Source organism: Aricia agestis, chromosome 6 (genome assembly GCF_905147365.1).
Source record: "Aricia agestis chromosome 6, ilAriAges1.1, whole genome shotgun sequence".
Taxonomy (NCBI): domain Eukaryota; kingdom Metazoa; phylum Arthropoda; class Insecta; order Lepidoptera; family Lycaenidae; genus Aricia; species Aricia agestis.
This window is the reverse complement of record NC_056411.1, coordinates 2,598,359-2,619,301: the sequence shown is the minus strand read 5'-3', so window position 1 is coordinate 2,619,301 and position 20,943 is coordinate 2,598,359. Positions and strand designations below refer to the sequence as shown.

The 20,943-nt window shown below is 37.7% G+C and overlaps 2 protein-coding genes across 2 annotated transcripts; both read right to left on the bottom strand.

Annotated features, from left to right (window-relative positions):
- Nucleotides 1-1,360: 1,360 nt before the first annotated feature.
- Nucleotides 1,361-16,990, bottom strand: LOC121727579 (neuronal acetylcholine receptor subunit alpha-5). Its single transcript, XM_042115485.1, has 12 exons — nucleotides 16,850-16,990; nucleotides 14,172-14,372; nucleotides 13,824-13,955; nucleotides 13,031-13,192; nucleotides 12,469-12,650; nucleotides 10,304-10,404; nucleotides 9,600-9,731; nucleotides 8,481-8,586; nucleotides 7,510-7,708; nucleotides 6,323-6,469; nucleotides 3,323-3,483; nucleotides 1,361-1,562 (listed from the first exon to the last, which is right to left on the bottom strand). The coding sequence occupies exons 1-12, from the start codon at nucleotides 16,920-16,922 to the stop codon at nucleotides 1,365-1,367; spliced, it is 1,794 nt and encodes a 597-aa protein (XP_041971419.1). The 5' UTR covers nucleotides 16,923-16,990; the 3' UTR covers nucleotides 1,361-1,364.
- Nucleotides 16,991-19,483: 2,493 nt separating this feature from the next.
- LOC121728065 (ejaculatory bulb-specific protein 3-like) lies at nucleotides 19,484-20,378 on the bottom strand. The gene is made up of 2 exons (XM_042116171.1): nucleotides 20,255-20,378; nucleotides 19,484-19,668 (listed from the first exon to the last, which is right to left on the bottom strand). Exons 1-2 carry the CDS (start codon nucleotides 20,367-20,369, stop codon nucleotides 19,484-19,486), a joined length of 300 nt encoding a protein of 99 aa, XP_041972105.1. The 5' UTR covers nucleotides 20,370-20,378.
- Between the last annotated feature and the right edge of the window lie 565 nt (nucleotides 20,379-20,943).

Genomic DNA, 20,943 nt, shown 5'->3' with positions numbered 1-20,943 from the left:
TCTCAGGTAAGTACTACAATATTGACAGAGTGCTCGATCAAAGTTCAAATCTTTGCTTTTGTAGTTGGATACCGAAAATCCATACTTCCATGCTAATATTTTAAATGCAAAAGTTTGTCTGTTTGTCTTTCTGTCTGTTACCTCTTCACACCTAAACCGCTGAACCGATTTTGCTAAAATTTGGTGTGGAGATACTTTGAGTTCCTGGAAAGGACATAGGATACTTTTTGTCCCGGAATAATATATGGTTCCTCAGCGATAAGCGAACTTTGGTCATGTAGTATATCGCAAATTGATCGCAATAACTGCGGACTTAGTTAAATTACGTAATTAATACTCTTGCTTCTAAGATGCTGCTAAGCAATTTTCAAACGGTTCAGCTCAGACTTCGTCGATCATACATAGGTAGGTAAGTGAAAGAAAATGGTAAATTAATATACATTTATTGTATTAACACTAGCTGTACCTATCTTTTACTTCAACCTGAACTCCTTGAAAGAGTAGTTGCAAGTGATAAAGGTTCCAACTGACCCTTTATCACTTGCAATTATGAACTGAACATAATATCATTTCGAAAAAACACTAAAATCACAGAAAAATTTTAGCGTATTTTTATGGCACATAATTGAAGACGTCTAAGTGGATGAAATAGGAATTAGGATACAAACAATTTGAAAATTGTTTTTTTGCATATAAATGAACCGGAGAAATGGATTGTATAAAAAATATTGGTTTTATGTATAGCTCTAACCAAGATATAATTAGCTATATCAGCATTTCCCAAAGTGGGCGATAACGCCCCCTTGTGGGCACTGAAGCTCTAAAGGAGGGCGGTGTGGGACCCGGAAATAAAATGGGGGCGTTGTGTTGAGGCTTAGGGGGTGATTTGATATTTCATTTCATCTGGATGCATTTTAAATTGAAACAATGGGGGCGCTGAAATATAATTTGTTCTCAAAGTGGGCAGTAGACAAAATAAATTTGGGAACCCCTGAGCTACATGATGAAATAGGTAAGTCACAAGGTTTGTTCAAATTATAAGGAAAAATATGAGTCAGTAAATGTTATAAAATGTGAGTTATCCACTTCATCCACTAACATCTTTTATACTTCAAATAAAGCATAATAATACGTAATAGAGATTTTTAACTTCAGTCGATCTGTATTCTGTACCAAACACTTCACTTTCTGTTTATGCCCTTAATTCATCAAGCCCTATACGCTCACCGGTGAACGAGACACAATAGAATATCTGTGTTGTCTCGTTTTCCCACGATCGAGGGGTTAAATTTATTCTTATTAAGTACATAATTATAATAATATTTTTATCTTCGTTTTTTTCATCTCTTTCCTTTGTCTCTCTTTTAATCCTGTGAGAAGAGCATCACAGCAAAAGTCACAGAGAAGATGACAAACAATATTTTCTCCATGATGACTGCGACCTCCATTTTGTTCGTGATTTTCGTGTCCTTATCATCATTATCAGCCCCAACGCCGGCTTCTGTTAAGTCTTCGTCCTCTTGGGAGTAGCCCTCGTTGATATTGACATAGATTGGACGTGCCTGAAAATAGACTTGATCTTAGTATCTTAACCAAAAATGGATGTTGCACGCAACTTTGCTTTAAAATGAACTTGGAACCCGGACATTTTTCTTCGTTAAAAATACCCTCTCCTTTTACTGGTCTTATTTCTGTATTATTATTTCAATAAAATCGGAATTTCAGACGCACACTTGCGGAGTTGCACCAGAGACGTGGTTATAGTTACAGACTACAGTTATGGTCAAAGATAATATGGGTTAGAGTTAAGGCTAACTTAACTTTAACCTTAACTTTGACCACAGAATTTGACAGATATCAGCTGTTGCTGTTGCTGGTCCAACAAGGCTATAAATGAACGTGGGCGGGGGCGCTGCTGGTAAAGGAGAACTGTAAAAAAAGGCCTTTTTGTATGATGACAGCGTTAGTTCCTTTTTTCGCCACGTTCATATTTTAAAGCCTTTTCGAGCTCCATGGTTATCGTTAAATATGGCGTCCTTTATTGACTTTAACCAATGATTTGACATTTTGCATTATATTTATAGTTAAAGTTACAGTTATAGTTAAAGTAAGTTGTGCAACCCACCCTAAAAATAATAAAGCGCTTAATCAACCTAGACAGATTAAAGTATAAAAGTAACAAAAATCTACAGGCGAGCATAATATTATAACCTCCTCCTTTTTGGATGTCGGTTAAAAATGTAACTGCCGCACTTAGAGACATTTAATGATGATTAAACTTCAATTTAATGAAGAATTTATCAGATTACATGTCCCATGCATGTTAATGTTAACATCTTCATTTAAATGCATGTAAGTAAATAATAGTATTGGATCCGACCGTAAAATCCTGCAGGAATCGTTTTTTTTGATCAAATATATTTTAAAATAATCTTTAGAACGTATAGAATGAATTAATGTTGGGTTGCCTTGTCAAAAGTATCCGCAAGTACCTCTAGTTAAGTTGAATGTTCATGAGATAAATGCATAATTTGCATGTATATTTTTTTTCAGTAAATTTTACATCATTTGAAAGAAAATGACGTGAGAAAATAAGGTATAAATGGTTGCCAGCTCTAAGTCGGCCGCAAATTAGGGTTGCCAGCCCGTAAACAGACATAGTTCTTCATCAAAATTGAAGCTACGATTTTTTTAATAATTTTGATACCAAATCAAAGTTTTGTGCATTTTGTACATGAATATCCATGGTTGCCAGTTGCACGATAGCCGCAAACTGGGGTTGCCATCACTTTTGTATATGACAAATGTTCAGGCCTACAATTATTATGCCTGGCATTATTTGAGGACGTCGAGAACTCGCAAGATTGCTATTTTATTTAACAGGCGTTTTTATTTTTATGTGTATTGTCCTGTCATTCCTCAATGTCATTCATTCTTAATTCTCTTACTTTTCTATTGAATACACGCAAGTTTGTACTACGGGCTTTCATTTTGCTCAATTAGAGGTACTTGCGGCTACTTTTTACAAGGCAACACAACATTAATCCATTCTATACGTTCTAAAGATTATTTTAAAATATATTTGATCGAAAAAAACGATTCATGCAGAATTTTACGGTCGGATCTTAGGATATAATATTCATGTCTCAGTGCAGTAAGTAATTTAAGTGACTATAGTTTAGTAGATTAGTGATTAGTGCATATGGAGCACTAATCACTAATCATCAGACTACATTTATCAGCCTATTTGTCTAGACCCTAAGAAAGTTTTGGAATCCTCCAGCCAGATACGGGCTTCTCAAAGGTGGCACAGCAAACCCACCTTTGACTCCTTCAAGCAGAATATTTCTCTCAGCAACCTGTTCATGAGTATGTCCTGGATGACGGAGGAATTGCAGAGGTCGTCCGCCAGTGACGTCATCAGGGCGACCTGCAGCAGCAGCGCTGCCAGCACTCCGCATTGCACCGTTATGTATAGGATTACTAGAAAATGAGCCGTAATGTTATGAATATAAGGATGAGGTACCATGCAGGAGGTATTAAATTCTCCTATTATAGGCCCATTAGCGTCCATCTTTCATTAAATATAAAAGAAATCTATACCCAGAGTAAACTTTAGGCCAGATTCAAGTTACCCATATTCGCAAGTTATAGGACAGCAATCAGAATATTTATGGAAATTTCGCTGTTAAAGTCAGTTCACACGGCGCGTTGCATCAGCGTTGCGTCAACGCAGCGCTGCCGTTGCGTTGTTTTACATACGAATAACCAAGGTGTTCACACGGCGCGCTGCCTCATCGCAACGCACACATGACGGACAGCAGCCCCCGAGACGAAGCGGGAGGGGGTATTGACGTAAAGACTGCTTCGTAATAACGATGCGATGACGCAGCGCTCCAGTGGCCGGCTATGCGTCAAAGCGCTGCGTCGATGACGCGCCGTGTGGAGTGGCTCTAATTCAGTTTGAATTGAATTACTACATCGTGCGGCAGCGCCTCTGTAAAGCCCGATCGCAGACAGAACGATACAAATGTTTTACAGAAAGCAGCATCCATATTGAAATGTCTGACCGATGTAAACTTAGCAACAGCCTCGCTCATAAACACTTATGTATAGTTGGCAGAGTGTAGTCAGGAGCAGCGCCAATGTATATTCTAATACTTACGTATAGATAGCAGCGTACAGCCTGCAGCAGCACCTCTATGTAACTGACAATTACGTATAGATGGCAGCGTACAGCCCGCAGTAACGCTTATATATTAATACCTGGAAGACACTCACATATAGAGGACAGCGTGTAGCACGGTACTAGGCAGTCGATGTAGTACAACCCCATGCTCATGAGTTCATGACGATCACTGTGCCCATCTACAGCCTCTTTATAAGCACTTATGTATAGTTGGCACCGATTTGTCAGGAGCAGCGCCAATCTATACTAATATTATAAATGCGAAAGTATCTCTGTCTGTCTGTCTGTCTGTCTGTCTGTCTGTCTGTCTGTCTCGCTTTCACGCCAAAACTACTGAACCGATTGCAATGAAATTTTGTACACAGTTATTCTAGAGTCTGAGAAAGGACATAGGCTACATTTTGATGTGGGAAAATATCTTATTTCCATGAAAATATCGATGAAAATTACTTCGCATTGCGCGTGGCCAGCGCTCATCCCGGGGGTCCTGGGTTCGAGTCCCGCAGGCGGAACAAAAAGTTTTCAATGTTCCTGGGTCTTGGATGTGTATTAAAATAATATTTCAAAAATCTTAAATATATTTTATGTATAATATTATAAAAAATCCAGAAATATATCGACGCGATGCAATGAACATTTTAGTTCTAATACGATTCAACAGATGGCGCTTTTTTTTTACTTCGTTGGAACATAGAACTAATCATACTTATTAGTTATTATGTTTTTGTTTATAGTTTTTAATACGTTAGAATATTATGTTTAATAATATTATCACTTGCTATAATAATAATCAATCTATCTTATCTTATAGAACTCCTACTGCATTTCTAAGGAGTTCGAGTGTGTTGTGTTGGCCTATATTCCATCCAGAAAATATATCAATGCAATCAACATTTTAATTCTAATATATGAAAACAGATGGCGCTTTATTTTTTACTTCATTATTATAACAGAACTAATCATACCTACTTTATTATATATTATTGTTTTTATTCATAACTAGCTGTTGCCCGCGACTTCGTCCGCGTGGACTTTAGTTTATAGCGCGCGGTGTCAACAAAATTTGTGTCAAATTTAAAAACTTTTTAAAACCCTGGTAAGTGGTACCCCTCTTAGGGCCGCGCTACACCGGAATGGCAGCGCTGAAAGTGCTCGCCTCGCCGCTGCCATTCCGGTGTAGCGCGGCCCTTAATTAATCAAAATACCCAAAAACAGCTGTGCAGTGTGCACATAATCTGTACTAATATTATGAATGCGAAAGTATCTCTGTCTGTCTGTCTGTCTGTCAGTCTCGCTTTCACGCCAAACGCCAAAACTACCGAACCGATTGTAATGAAATTTTGTATACTGATAGTCTAAAGCCTGAGAAAGGACATTGTAAGGGTCGTAAATTTGTAAGGGTCGTAAATTTGTTCAAAAAATTCATAATAGATGGCGCCGTGCGTCTTCTACATCGCGCTGACGCTTGCTCAAAAGTCTTTCTATAAGAGGTGGTATCATCTTACATTTAAGTCTCGATTTTTTTCGAATGTTATATCTATTCTACGGTATTAAATAACTCAGTACTTTATCTGTGCAGGCAGTGACGTAACCTTAAGACCAAATTTCACCAACGACTGTTAAAGTTAATGCTCGAATTAGTATCACGTTAGCTGTTTTGTTTTTCATATGAATGAAAGAGAAGACAGGATATTTTAACAAGCTGTTAACACTAACAGACGTTGGTGAAATTGGGGCTAAACCTATCAATGATAAATAGTTTATGGGTAAAGTTGTGTAATTGGGGGGCTAAATAAGCTTTAAAATTTGGCATAATATATAAAGTTTAACATACAAAAATGAAGTACTTATTGTTTGCACACTGCACAGCTGTATTGATGTAAGGGGTACCAGGGTTTTTTTATAAAAGCTTTTGACACCAATTTTGTTGACATCGCGCGCTATAAACTGAAGTCCACGCGGACGAAGTCGCGGGCAACAGCTAGTATATTATATTCTGATACTTATTTATAGATGGCATCGTACAGCCTGCAGCAGCACCACTATGTAGCTGACACTTACTAAACGTAGAGTTGGCAGCGTACAGCCCGCAGTAGCGCTTACCGTATATATTAGAACCTGACTGACACTCACGTATAGTGGGCAGCGTGTAGCACGGCACGAGGCGGTCGATGTAGCATAGCCCCATGCACATGATGATCACCGCGCCCGTGTACAGCCTCACTCGCTCCACCTGCAGCGGCTCCGTCCAGAACGACATTAGGAAGAAGATTACTAGGACTGAAAGAAGAATTTAATTTTAGAACTTCATAAAACAAGGCATTAAAAAGTCTGTTCTGCGTCTGATCTCTCGATGATTGTTATGGTGCTCCCACACCGCAGTTAGAAAATGTTTAGTAACGTTAGTAAACATTTGTTAGCAAACATTTAATCATAAATGTTAAAAAATGTTAAAAATGTTTTCATGTTAGAAAATGTTTTGTAAACGTAAATTAACAAATTATAGCAAAACAATTTATAACAAAATAAAACATATTATGTTACCTTTTGTTTGTAAACCCTTTATAAAGGACGGTGGGGCATGCGGTGAGCCAATACCAGATTTAAATGTTATAAAATGTTAGTAAACATTAGTAAACATTTTATATGTAGGAGCGAGGTAGGAGCACTAATATTATGTAACAGTAATTCCTAATCAAATGTAACAATTGACAACATTTGTTACTAAATGTGTTTATGACAGAAAATGTTTACAAACATTTTCTAACGGCGGTGTGGGAGCACCATTACGGTTTATCTGACTTATAGGGTTATAAGATTAGAGATGAAGACAGTGCCTTTTGTGCATCGTGCTGTGTGCATGTACCACCGACGAAATTAATTCCTAGGCAGTTGGCTTATGTCAATTCAATGTTAGTTGTGGTCATGTGGTCGGCTTATGTCAATTCAATGTTAAACCAAATTACTTAAGTCCGCCATCTGCCTAGGAATCAACTTCTCTGATAGTACATACTTGGGTACAATAAAGACTGTTGCGTAACTACATTTATTGCAAAAAAACCAGCCGCAGATGGCGAAATCAGTAATACGAAGTATTGTTAAAACTTATTGCGACTTATCTCTCCTGATCGCGTTTGATAATACTGAGTCACACTGGAATTTGAAGTCAAGGAACAGAGAGAGTTCATAAGAACTCTCTCTGTTCATTCATTCAAGGACATAAGTGCTGCGCATACACTTGGACTCATAAAAATGGTGGCTGTAATCAATAAAACCATATAAAATTTAATCAGAATAGGGGCTATTATGAAATTATTTACCAATCAGTGGAGTATACAGCGCGATGTTATAAGTCGAGGACCGTCTCGTCAGGTTGATATTCACAACGATCCTATCGCTCTGCACGGCGTTGATCTCCTCCTGCACAGGAAACATCGTAGTCCAGATGGAGCTGTTCACGACGATCGGCTCCGTCGTCACCTCCCACGCGTTCACCACGGGGAGCTGGAGGTCTGAAAACTGTTAGAAATATTTTGTAAGAAGAGATAATATGGGAGTATGAAGAATTGTTGGTGACCAATCGATGTCTCAGTTCCTAATTTTGAGCCTTCTGAAAGTAATCAATATAAATTAATGACTCGCCCCCCTCTCGTTACAGTATGAAATTTCTCGTTACCATGATTTACCATTTTAAGAACCTTATTAACTCATAATTTGAAAGCTACATAATTATGATAAAAATATAGCAATAATCTTCAGTAGGTACCTACTCCTACATGAACGTTCCTTTCTTAGTTATTAATTTCCAATTTTGTATTTTATACTCATGATAACTTCCAAAGTAATTGCCAAAAACTAAGGAAAAGTAACTCCGTCAAAAAACATGCTCCACAATTATACTTGTCAAAAAAGTGTACCTTTCAATACATTTGCAATATTTAGGTGACCTTGAGCGGTACTAGGCTGACGTTACATGACAGATCAAAAGGAACCAAATTTAAAACGGTAATAGTATGGGAGTTACGATTCCTTAGTTTTTATTATTCGTAGAAATTCAAGCATATATTCAGTATCTCCCTACCATTAAAAAATTACGGTCATTTGAAACACACGCCAATAAATCGAAAATTTCATTAACTGCATACTAAACGTTTGAGTCATTTTTGAACTAAAATAAGTAAAAAAAAATGGATTTTGGAGCGATCTCGGCAACGCGGCAAATGCATGGTCAAAGTCGTTTGCACAGGGGATAGCCTTAATGAGTAGGAATATGGTTAGATTAGGTGCTCACACTTTTCAAATCTTTATCATTCTTGTCCATGATCTTGAAGAGTATTCGGTCATGCACCTCCCAGGGCTCCAATATAACTGAGCAGGTGTACTGGTCTTGTGGCCATCTTTACATGTAAAAAAACAACATAAATTACTCTTAAAGGCCGTATACACGATCGGTTCCAACCACCAACAAAGGTCACCTTGGTAGGGTTGGAACAAAAATCAACCGTGTAGACTTTTGTTTTTGGTTGACCAACCAAATAACCTTCAATAACCTTGGTAGTGAGCGCATCCCTCACGACCAATGTCAAAAAGAGAACATTGAGTTGAAACGCAACCCTGTAGACGCTTGTTGGCGCTCAGTCGCACATTGATCGTAGGATGCGTTGCATGTGGTGTGTAGCGCCAGTAGCTAAAATCTTAACGTTGCTATTAAACGTTCTTCCACAGACACAGCTTTTTACCTCAACAGTGATTAATGAACCCTTAATTACAAAATAAGACACATGTCTTGTTTTGTAATTAAGGGTCGCACTATTTCTAATAATTCGTTGAAAGTATTTTCGTTCATTCTAAAATAATTGAGAAAATCCAATATTTTTAAAATGATTAAATGGCTCAACGTTTTTTCTTTCTTTTAACCACCGTTTCATCTACATCCGTCTTTTTTTACGCCAGCGCTATTGCGGTCTTTTGAGGTTTATATAGTGGTCCCATTGTTCACTTTTCCACAGCCTAGCCAAGGCCCAAGACAGACGAGTTGATTTACGTGTAGATAGAGATTCAACTTTGTCGACCCAACCAAGGTGACCTCTGTTGGTGGTTGGAGCCGATCGTGTATACGGCCTTTTAAGTTATTGGTTTTTACCACAAACTTGGCTTTTCTTACGTTTTGGCACAACAAAGTTTTAAATATCTTTTTAAAAGAAGATATTTTAAGTGTGTTGAGACGGCTGTTTTGCAGCACTTTTGAACATTTGCATTTTAAATATATCTTACATGATATAGGATTCTTAAAAAAGATATATAAAAAAATCTTGAACTTTGTTCATATTAATCGATTAAGATTAGAAATATTATTTATTGAAAATAAACCGCAAAGTTAAAATAAATAAACTATAATTAATATACTTGCTTAGTAATCATGCCCTTTTCTCCAGCGCACCAGGTCTTCACAGAGACTTGGAGATGAAGCGTCGCCTCCCCGCTGTGGACGATTTTCACCAGCTCAGAGTTCTTCACGTCCATACCGCTGAAGTCTTCGTAACTGAAACGGACGCCTCTATTTTACATGGTGGTCAATTCCATAGCTCATCCACGTTAGTGATAAATCTATTTCTATGTTCAATCACCAATAAATCAAGAGTTGCACAGTGCACTGTTGATGACCTAAAACTGGTTATAATATTATAATATTTTCCAAAGGTACACTTTTACGGAATTGACTGTGACTGTACATACTGGATTAAGGTACAGCACACAAGTCAACTCGGAAAGGGTAGCGCCTGCACGTCAACTCGGCTACGGCTAGGCGACGCCTCGCTTACGGCTCGGGGAAGGGTAAAGGGGCAAGGTTGGACGAAGAAACGTAAGCTTGAGTACGGAAAACCCTAGGCGGTTGGACGACGAGCCGTAAGCAGAGGGACTGCTAGTTGACCACTTAGTGTGCGTTGCAGTAGGGAGTTTCATACAAACAATATCGAACGGCTCGAGGCGATACGGTGCCGATCCCTTTCCGAGTTGATATATTGTGTGCTTTGACCTTTAAAGGACGATTTTCAACTAATATTACAAAGCATTCTAGTATGCTAAACATAATATATCCTCATCAACACTTACACATATAAAACTGGTGTCCACACTTGACCCTGTCGTAAATTTAGATACGTTGTACCGTTGAACTTATTGGGGTTCCACGCCAGACTGTTGTCCATCCATTTCTGAAGTCATGTTAAGATTATAAAACGCCTTGCAACATAAACTAGCAACAAAAATGCAATACATTAATAATTTGCTTAGCTGATTAAAAGAGACAGGAATTGGTAATAATTTCTGTCTCTTTTACTATTATTTATTAAAAATAAGCAGATGGCAAATCTGCGTTATTGTGGTTGGATTATTTGAAGTAAGTAGATATTGTTTGTAATCAGTCGGCTGGGCTTAACGTAGCTTAGCTAACATAACCCGACCAAAGAACGCAGGTATTTAAATATACTATTATGATGGTACCAATCTTATGATCGATCTAGCTAGGAATCATCTTTAGAAAATGTCATTTTATTCGTGTTTTATCGAATACCGAGCAAAGCTCGGTCAAATAGCTAGTAATAATTTAAGTATCATCGAAGAAAGGACAATGCCCAAAAAAAACCCATAGTCGATTAAAATAATGTATGTACAGCAAAGTAGAGCATAAATAGTAGATTGAAAATATGCAATTCATTTTTTTTTCTAAACCATAACCGAAACCGATAATTTGAAAAAATAAATCTGAGATACACAGTGTGGTATCCTTCGAATCAACTAGTTATTTCCGTTGTTTTTGTGATCTTTCTCATGAAAGCGATGTTGATAGACACTAATGTACAATTAAATAGAAAAAAAATCGGCCAAGTGCGAGTCGGACTCGCGCACGAGGGGTTCCGTACCGTTATAGAGCGAAAGTAGGGAAAAATTGTTTTTTGTATTTTATTTTAATTTTGCGATTAAATATTAAAGTAAACACATAATTGAGGATTTCGTAAAAAAATCATGTGTCTACATAATATAGCCATTATAGATTAGGAGCCAAAAAGGGCAAAAAATCACGTATTTTGTATGGGAGCCTCCCTTGAATCTTATTTATTTAGTTTTTAGTATCTGTTATTACAGTGGCATCAGATATACACAGTCTGTGAAGATTTCAGAAGTCTAGCTATAGCGATTCTTGAGTAAGAGCCTGGAGACAGACAGACGGACAGACATCGAAGTCTCAATAGTGTCCCGATTTTACCCTTTGGGTACGGAACCCTAAAAAAGTATGTCAAATATAATATATTTTAACAATAAACTAAATCACAAGTGGCTTCACTCTACATTCTCTATCGGTTGTATCACGGGAAGTGCTCTAAGAAATTGTTCGGAATCATACCACCTGCAGCTTTTCGCCAACGCTCCACGCAAAAAATATACCATCCTCATCACTTTGATGAGTGGCAGTCTTCCACCGTACGTTTTTTGCGTAACTTTCTGCTGTGCACTGTAAAACTCTGAAATAAACTGTCACTATATTTTCAATATATTTTCAATACGACCTGCAAACCTTCAAAGGCCGGCAACGTACTTGCAGGCTGCAGCTCTTCTAATGTTGCGAGTGTCCATGGGCGACAGTGTAGTTGCTTTCCATCAGGTGACCCGTTTGCTCGTTTGCCCCCTTATTTTATAAAAAAACGATCATATAACCGATATCGTGTACTTAATAATCCTAAAAAAACAGTACATATTGTATACAGATTATTTTCTATACCAAACTAACATTCTATACTGTCAGATATAAAAGTGATACATATTTAAACATTAAATTCATAAATACATAATTACAACACTGTACATCTGTATTAAAAATGTTTTTACTACGTAGGTAGGTACTAATCGCCACACTTTCGTTTGTAGCATCGCGTCGTCCTGAATATCATATAGATTCCTATAAGAAAAGTCAATTAGTTACGATCGTTTTTAAAGTACTCGGTGATTGTTTAATCCAAAAAGGACATTGTATTTGGGATACAGTATAAGTAGTCTACTATGCCACATATAAATGGTTTCAATCGATTACGGGTTTTTGGTCCATACATTTTTGGGCATTCACCTTTATTCATAGGCAGATGGCGGACCAGCGTAATTTAGTCGCGTTACGTCAAACGGCAAACCCATCCGACAGATGTCTCACATTGAATTGACACATTTCGACCAAATGACGTAGGTCCGTCAACTGCCTATGAATCAATATCTTCGATGGTACTTACCAACAATATGGACGCTCCAAAGTGCAGCACCGAGTCCAGCTCATCATAGGAGACGCTGGTGATGTGCAGGCCGATGTCGACGCTGACCTCCGTGGCAGGCGGCACGCTGGGGTCGCGGTACCAAAACAGCGTGCGAAGCAGGTTCTCGTAGTTTGACATCTTCCGTTCCACTGGCTTGGAGTCTGCCACGAATAAGTGCAAAGTGTGAGTAGTAATGCGCTGACTGGTGAGTGATGAGTGGTGAGTTTTTGAGCAATGTTCTAGCAGATGCAGCTGCGAGTCTACCGATTTGGAGTCTGTTTTTGACATTCAACCACCAAAAAACTAAAAATCGGCTCGTTATGATGCCGAAAAAATCTTATTTCATGGTACAAGTTATGATAAGTTTGGGGCTAACTTCTGAGTTTTGGTGATCAGCCTATGAGCTGAATAGAATGCCTGTAACTAAGTGTAGGAATTTGGCATTCAAGACGTAACAGAAGCAATTCTCATGTAGTTGACATATAATCACATCATACTCATGTAGTACGCATTGACGCGAATTGCTGTCCCAAAGCCTCACCATCAGTAGCATTATCGCCCGGCGCGGGGCAGTCGTACAAGAACTTGGCCTCCACGCCGTTCCACGCGGCGAAGCTGAAGTAGTTGACTGTGAGGGGATCGTGGTCCATGTAGCTCAGCACCGGCAACGGCTCGCCTTCCCGACCGAACTCTATCACGCCGTCTGTACAGAATAAATTAGACGCTGTTAAGTATTTGTGTATCATCCCACAACAAAATTACGTATTAACTTATGAATGCGATTAATTATGTTGTTTAGGTAATTGAAAACAAGACTGCATTGACAACACAACAAAAAAAATAGGGTTATTACACAAAATACGCCTAAGACAGCGACTGATAATGCACAAAAAACGAGCTGATAAGGCACAAAACTTAATATAATGTCAAAGTGTTAATTTTTGTGTTTCGTTATTTTAATTATTATAGGAGTAGGTTACTTTCTTACAATCTGGTGAGCTGTTATTGCTCCTTCGATGGAACTAGCATGAGGACTACATAAAGATCTTTGAAGAGAGCACTTTAAATAGGTGCTATGAATTGGTAAGCTTTAACACAGCAATTTCACCTATGCAATATAAAATATGTACACAATATAATACAGATTATTCTGTCTGAAACAAAAAAAAATGTTTTTATATAAGAAGAGTGTGACCACGCTGTGACAGTCATTTATGCCTTGAGAATGTACCATTGGAGAAATTTATTCATACACAGATGGCAAGACAATTTTAGTCTCGTCGGCTGGTATTTCTCCTTTTGCTTATGATTATCACTGTTGGTACCTACTTTACCTTCGGTAATTCTAATGTAGAACGGCCTGAAGTCGATAGGAGACAGTATCCCAAGCGTCTTGGCGGACGTTTTAGCGTTCTTCCTCACGTTGCGACGAAGCTCAGTGAATTTGTTAGCACCTCCACCGACAACTACAGAGAAAAAAAAACCACTAAAAATGTACCATTGTTTCCACCTTACAAGGTATTACATTGAAGATAATTTAAATGCTCTTGAACCTCTTGGAATAACCGTCATGTTACATATGTCTGATAAAGTACGGAACGAAACATTTATGATTAGACATATTATTATAGCTCTAAGCTATTAATAACTTATTAAGTTTCACAATACCATCTCACTCTTACCTATTTCATAAACGGGCTCAGAGGCATCAACTTTTGAGTTGGTAGAGAGCAGGATATGCCCGTTGCTAGCAGCCAGGATCGCTATGTGCATCTCCAACAAAACTTCCGGACTCTTCGACTTCTTGGCCAAAGTGTCCACATGGTAGAAGGTTTCGTAGCTGTAGCCGTGCTTGCATAAGTGCTCTTTGCAACGTAAGGCCACTAAAAAAATATATGTTCCAATTTTGAATGACTCCTCCTGCTAACAACTTAGCGGATATTACACCCCTTTTTTCAGGACCCGGTAGTTAGTGAGTGACTCCTCTGGACAATTTAGGCAGCCTTATACTGCTCCCAGAGTAAGGGTCCCTAAATACTTGAGGTGTAACCGGAGTTAAAGATTCAAAGTAGAAAAGCTTTAAGAGTTTAAAGTAGATCATATTTAATACTAGCTGTTGCCCGCGACTTCGTCCGCGTGGACTTCAGTTTATAGCGCGCGATGTCAACAAAATTTGTGTCAAAAGCTTTTATAAAAAAACCCTGGTACCCCTTAAATCAATACAGCTGTGCAGTGTGCACACAATAAGTACTTCATTTTTTTATATTAAACTTTATATTTTATGCCAAATTTTAAAGCTTATTTAGCCCCCCAATTACACAACTTTACCCATAAACTATTTATCATTGATAGGTTTAGCCCCAATTTCACCAACGTCTGTTAGTGTTAACAGCTTGTTAAAATGTCCTTTCTTCTCTTTCATTCATATGAAAAACGAAACAGCTAACGTGATACTAATTCGAGCATTAACTTTAACAGTCGTTGGTGAAATTTGGTCTTAAGGTTACGTCACTGCCTGCACAGATAAAGTACTGATTTATTTAATACCGTAGAATAGATATAACAATCGAAAAAATCGAGACTTAAATGTAAGATGATACCACCTCTTATAGAAAGACTTTTGAGCAAGCATCAGCGCGATGTAGAAGACGCACGGCGCCATCTATTATGAATTTTTTGAACAAATTTACGACCCTTTTTTCCAGTAAAAAAGTAGCCTATGTCCTTTCTCAGGCTTTAGACTATCTGTATACAAAATTTCATTACAATCGGTTCGGTAGTTTTGGCGTTTGGCGTGAAAGCGAGACTGACAGACAGACAGAGATACTTTCGCATTTATAATATTAGTATAGATTATGTGCACACTGCACAGCTGTTTTTGGGTATTTTGATTAATTAAGGGCCGCGCTACACCGGAATGGCAGCGGCGAGGCGAGCACTTTCAGCGCTGCCATTCCGGTGTAGCGCGCTGCGCGGCCCTAAGAGGGGCACCACTTACCAGGGTTTTTATTTTTTTTTAAATTTGACACAAATTTTGTTGACACCGCGCGCTATAAACTAAAGTCCACGCGGACGAAGTCGCGGGCAACAGCTAGTTATGAATAAAAACAATAATATATAATAAAGTAGGTATGATTAGTTCTGTTACAATAATGAAGTAAAAAATAAAACGCCATCTATTTTCATATATTAGAATTAAAATGTTAATTGCATTGATATATTTTCTGGATGGAATATAGGCCAACACGGTACACTCGAACTCCTTAGAAATGCAGTAGGAATTCTATAAGATAAGATAGATTGATTATTATTATACCAAGTGATAATATTATTAAACATAATATTCTAACGTATTAAAAACTATAAAGAAAAACATAATAACTAATAAGTATGATTAGTTCTATGTTACAATGAAGTAAAAAATAAAACGCCATCTGTTGAATCGTATTAGAACTAAAATGTTCATTGCATCGATATATTTCTGGATTTTTTATAATATTATACATAAAATATATTTAAGATTTTTGAAATATTATTTTAATACACATTGAAGACCCAGGAACATTGAAAACTTTTTGTTCCGCCTGCGGGACTCGAACCCAGGACCCCCGGGATGAGCGCTGGCCACGCGCAATGCGAATTAATTTTCATCGATATTTTCATGGAAATAAGATATTTTCCCACATCAAAATGTAGCCTATGTCCTTTCTCAGACTCTAGAATAACTGTGTACAAAATTTCATTGCAATCGGTTCAGTAGTTTTGGCTTGAAAGCGAGACAGACAGACAGACAGACAGAGATACTTTCGCATTTATAATATTATTAGTAAATAGTAAATATTAGTAAATTAGTAAATTAGTAATTAGTAATATTAGTAATTAGTAATATTAGTAATTAGTAATTAGTATATTAGTATATTAGTATATTAGTAATTAGTAATTAGTAATTAGTAATATTAGTAAATAGTAAATTAGTAAATATTAGTAAAATTAGTAAATTAGTAATTAGTAATATTAGTAATTAGTAATAGTAATATTAGTAATATTAGTAATTAGTAATATTAGTAATATTAGTAATTAGTAATATTAGTAATATTAGTAATTAGTAATATTAGTAATTAGTATATTAGTAAAATTAGAAAATTAGTAAAATTAGTAAATTAGTAAAATTAGTAATTAGTAATTAGTAATATTAGTAATTAGTAAATTAGTAAATTAGTAATTAGTAAAATTAGTAAATTAGTAAATTAGTAATTAGTATATTAGTATAGATGTTATTGAATTACACTAAAACACCCAAAAAACTCCAGAATTTCAAACTTGTACAAAATGTACTACTAAAATATAATTGGTAACTTACTATCATAAGTAAAAGTAACATTGCTGCTAGCTTTCACAGACACAAAACAAAATAACAACAAAATCGACTTCATGTTGTCGTGGCACAGCTGTTGTTACTAAATTAGCAACAATTATTATTTTTAAACAACCCATTCCATGATAAGCTCTAACTAGAATGCAGAATGGATTTTACGTCGAGCGTTAGAACGGCAGTACCACAAATTATTATCAACTAGATGTTCCGCGCGGCTTCGCCCGCGTAATTTAGGAATGTCACGGAAACCGTACATTTTTCCGCAAAAAAAGAAACCTATGTCCTATCACGTGGTCTATTCTTCATGTGTGCCAAATAACATAAAAATTGCTCCAGTAGTTTCTTAAGATAATAAGCAATAAGCAATCTATACTAAAATTATAAAGCGGAAGAGTTTGTTTGTTTGTTTGAACGCGCTAATCTCGGGAACTACTGGTACGATTTAAAAAAATCTTTCAGTGTTAGATTTTTCCACATTTATCGGGGAAGGTTATAGGCTATATTTTATCACGCTAAGACAAATAGGAGCGACTGTCTTTAGGCCACATCATAATTAATATATTACACAATTTTAAAATATTTAAAACTTATATCTTTAAACGAACAATTCTTGTAGATATATAATTGGTTATTGGAGTCTCGGAATCGGCTCCAACGATTTTCATGAAATTTAGTATATAGGTGGTTTCGGGGGCGATAAATCGATCTAGCTAGGAATTATTTTTAGAAAATGTATTTTATTCGTGTTTTATCGAATACCAAGCAAAGCTCGGTCAAATAGCTAGTTTTATATTTATTAGGTAAGTTCTTGTCAAGGTAACGAAAGGTACATTTGCTAGATATGTCTTATAATTGCATTGATGTTTATATAATATGTTTATCAAAACATGAATACGACTGTTGGTGATGATAATGATTTAAGTTCTAGTCCTGCTGTTACAACGGTCATCAGCGTCACAGGATATGTAGCAGATATCGTACAGGAACTGATAAAACACAATATAAGTAATCGTAGTCTAAATAAAAAAGCTAAATCATGACAATACATATATTTTATAAATAAAACAAGAGAGGGTAATTATTGCAATTAACATAACAACATTTACGGAAAATGTTGTTGAGGCCTGTATTCACTTTGATTAGTGATAAGTGCAGGTAATTAGTAATCAGGTGAAAGTAAAGGAAAACCCACACGTACCACAACCATACCACGTGGTCGGGCGTATATTTCGTATTGTAAATAAACTGGACCATTCACACGTACCACATTTTGCAGTCGTTGTCGACCACTTGTCAGACACCGACCACATCGCAACCACAACGTTGCGTCGTCACAAATCACACGTGACGTAACAACTGCTCGACGACATTAATTTGTCGTTGCGATGTCGTGTGGTTGTGGTACGTGTGGGTTGGTCCAAAGTCTGGACAGCGACTGATTAGTGCAAGTCCTTTACTTTCTCCTGATCAGTGATCACTATAATAGGCGGGTCCACACCAAGCGAGCCGCCGCCAGCGAGGCCCGCCTCGCGCGGCATGCGCCGTACGCTCGGTTGGCGTGGACGTTGCTCGCCCGAGGCGGGCGCATGCTCACGCTCGGGCGAGCGCGCGCGCGGCCGAGCCGAGCGGTGTCGGTTTTTTGAAATGCTCAAAGGTGCCTCGGTCGTTTGCCTCGCGCAGTGTGGACGTCACATATTTGGTTTCTACTAATAAGTTTATACGCCACAAATGTATGGCTTTGGGATGCCAGGGATCCCTATATATACACTAACAGAGGGATGAGGGAAGATTCTTGGAGAAAAATCTTTGCCGCAAAATGAATATTCCTGTTAAGGATCTAAAAAATGGAGTCTTTGTTAGGATCATACAGACGAGATTCTCCTATTTTTGATAGTTGTGTATACAGTGTGTAACAAAAATAAGTGATAATACTTTAGGGTGTGTACGTGTTCCTTGTAGAGAGTTCACTGTAAAAGTGGCACCCTGAAAGACGAATTTTTTTTTCACTTTTGTATGGGCAAGGGCCCGAGCGTCACGAGTTTCCCCATACAAAAGTGAAAAAAAAAATTTGGTATTTCAGCGCTGCTACTTTCACAGTGAACTCTTTACAAGAAACATGTACACACCCTAAAGTATTATCACTTATTTTTGTTACACCCTGTATAGCAAAATAAAAGCATAAGCTGCCACGGCTGTGCGTACGTGCGGTGCCATCGTGTCTTTGTGAGCAATGGCTCGGGCTGTTCGAGCGAGGCAACCTTGCTGTGTACGCCCGTCCGCCTCGCCCTCGGCGAGCATGCCTAGCCCGCGGCGGGCCTCGCCGAGGCGGCTCGCTTGATGTGGACCCGCCTAATCACCTGTACTCGCACTAATCAAAGTGAATACATGCCCTATAAGATTATAACAGAACATATTAATATTGTATAGTGCTAATTGTCAAAATCCTCATTATTAAAGTGAGTGCGGCCGTAAAATATATTTTAGTCTCGGAAAAAAAATCTATACTTAGTAAAATTATTTTAAAAAAATTAGAAACATTGCAAAAAAATATTTAATCAATAATTGTTTATTGCTAATATTGTAGGTTTAATGTTTATAATTAGTGTTAATATTCACGAGCTAGTAAGCTTGAACCGCCTTGGCGGAGGCTTCGAAGTGTTTGCCGTCGGGGTCGTATTTAGCTTTGAACTCCTGGTACTCGGTGGGCAACTCCTCCTTTAGGGCGTTCAGGAAAACGTGATACATGTGCCTCTCCCTGTCGTTGCACTCCCTGCATCCGTCGTTGACAATTTCCATGAAGTGTTCTGAGAAGAAACATAAAGAAACATTGAATTGTCCTTACAAGGTACAGTAGATAAAATGTTCGGACAGTTCTGTTAGGGTCGTAAAACTTGGCGCGGTTTATAAACTAATTCACTCATTCACGGCTCGGGGCGCCCACCACAGGTGTTTTTTTTTCTTTTGGGCCTCTTATAATAGAAACGGTTGATACTGCAGTGCCTAGATACGCCTATGGTTCAAACTTCAAGTGAAAAATCTAGAAAGGAATGTTACCACTTTAATTACTTATCAACTGATTCATACGAACAAATTATGAAAATTATATTTTTTTCTTACCCTACTTTATTTAACCCTCTGTGGGCAGCCGCTGCAAACGGCTTGTAAATTTATGAAATGAATTTTCTGACAGAGCCTGTAGCCAAGATATTTTCGTTATCGCATCTTTATAGAATCGCCGATCAAAATGTATGAAATTGACATTAGACGAGTCGAGCGTCAACTTCATATTAACGAACGCTTATGATTCTATAAAGAAGCGATAAAGAAAGGTGCTGGCTAAAGGGTCAGGTGCACTGAGGTAATAAGTACTACGCAGACCGTGTAACTTACTCTTGTAGGCCAAGTTTTGTGGTGTGCAAGGTCCCTTGTCGACGTAGCATAGAAGATTCCCTCGGAATCTGGGCACATCTTTGACGACTGCTTCAATGTTCAGAGTGTCGTCCATGTCTGTATACGCCACTGTTAGAGCCAAAAAGCTCAAGGACATGATGATTTTGATCATTGTTACTGTAAAAAATATTAAAAAGAACCCAACCTTTAATAACGGTAGGTATACAAAGTTTCCTCAATAGAAGAACGGGACGGACAGACAGACCTTATAGATTACTATTATATTAGATTACTAATACGTTATAGATTACTACAGAACACCAAAAAGTAAAATATTTCCTTGTATGCGCAGCAAACCTCTTTATTATAAAAACAAAACCATATTTTCAAATAAACAATCGACGTGTCTTTTAGGCCTTTTGGCATACATGTCTTCCGTATTCGTTTTCCTAATGTGGAATTACGATTTGGAATTCCGTGAGACTAGCGCAAACGTTCGTTTTTTTTCACGAGCGAATGCGCCGGCTTGCATTCGAAACGCACCGTGTGCGGAATTCGTTCCGTTCCGTGTGTGAACGAAACGGGAAAGTAAACGTATCCGTCAGATGTATTTTTTACTGATTCTATACTGCGGGCTTAGATAAATGATTGGTCTCGCGCCAATCATGTATCTAAGACTGCGGGGCTAA

Bases quoted from the DNA above. Each gene is read 5' to 3' on its own strand.
- LOC121727579 (XM_042115485.1), bottom strand. From the start codon at position 16,922: ATGAAGTCGATTTTGTTGTTATTTTGTTTTGTGTCTGTGAAAGCTAGC. The intron at 10,405-12,468 runs GTAAGTACCATC...ACATGACTTCAG, and splicing joins TTGGAGCGTCCATATTGTTG to AAATGGATGGACAACAGTCT. The intron at 1,563-3,322 runs GTGGGTTTGCTG...GTCTATTTTCAG, and splicing joins TCTGCTTGAAGGAGTCAAAG to GCACGTCCAATCTATGTCAA.
- LOC121728065 (XM_042116171.1), bottom strand. From the start codon at position 20,369: ATGGACGACACTCTGAACATTGAAGCAGTCGTCAAAGATGTGCCCAGA. The intron at 19,669-20,254 runs GTAAGTTACACG...GTTTCTTCTCAG, and splicing joins ACAAAACTTGGCCTACAAGA to AACACTTCATGGAAATTGTC.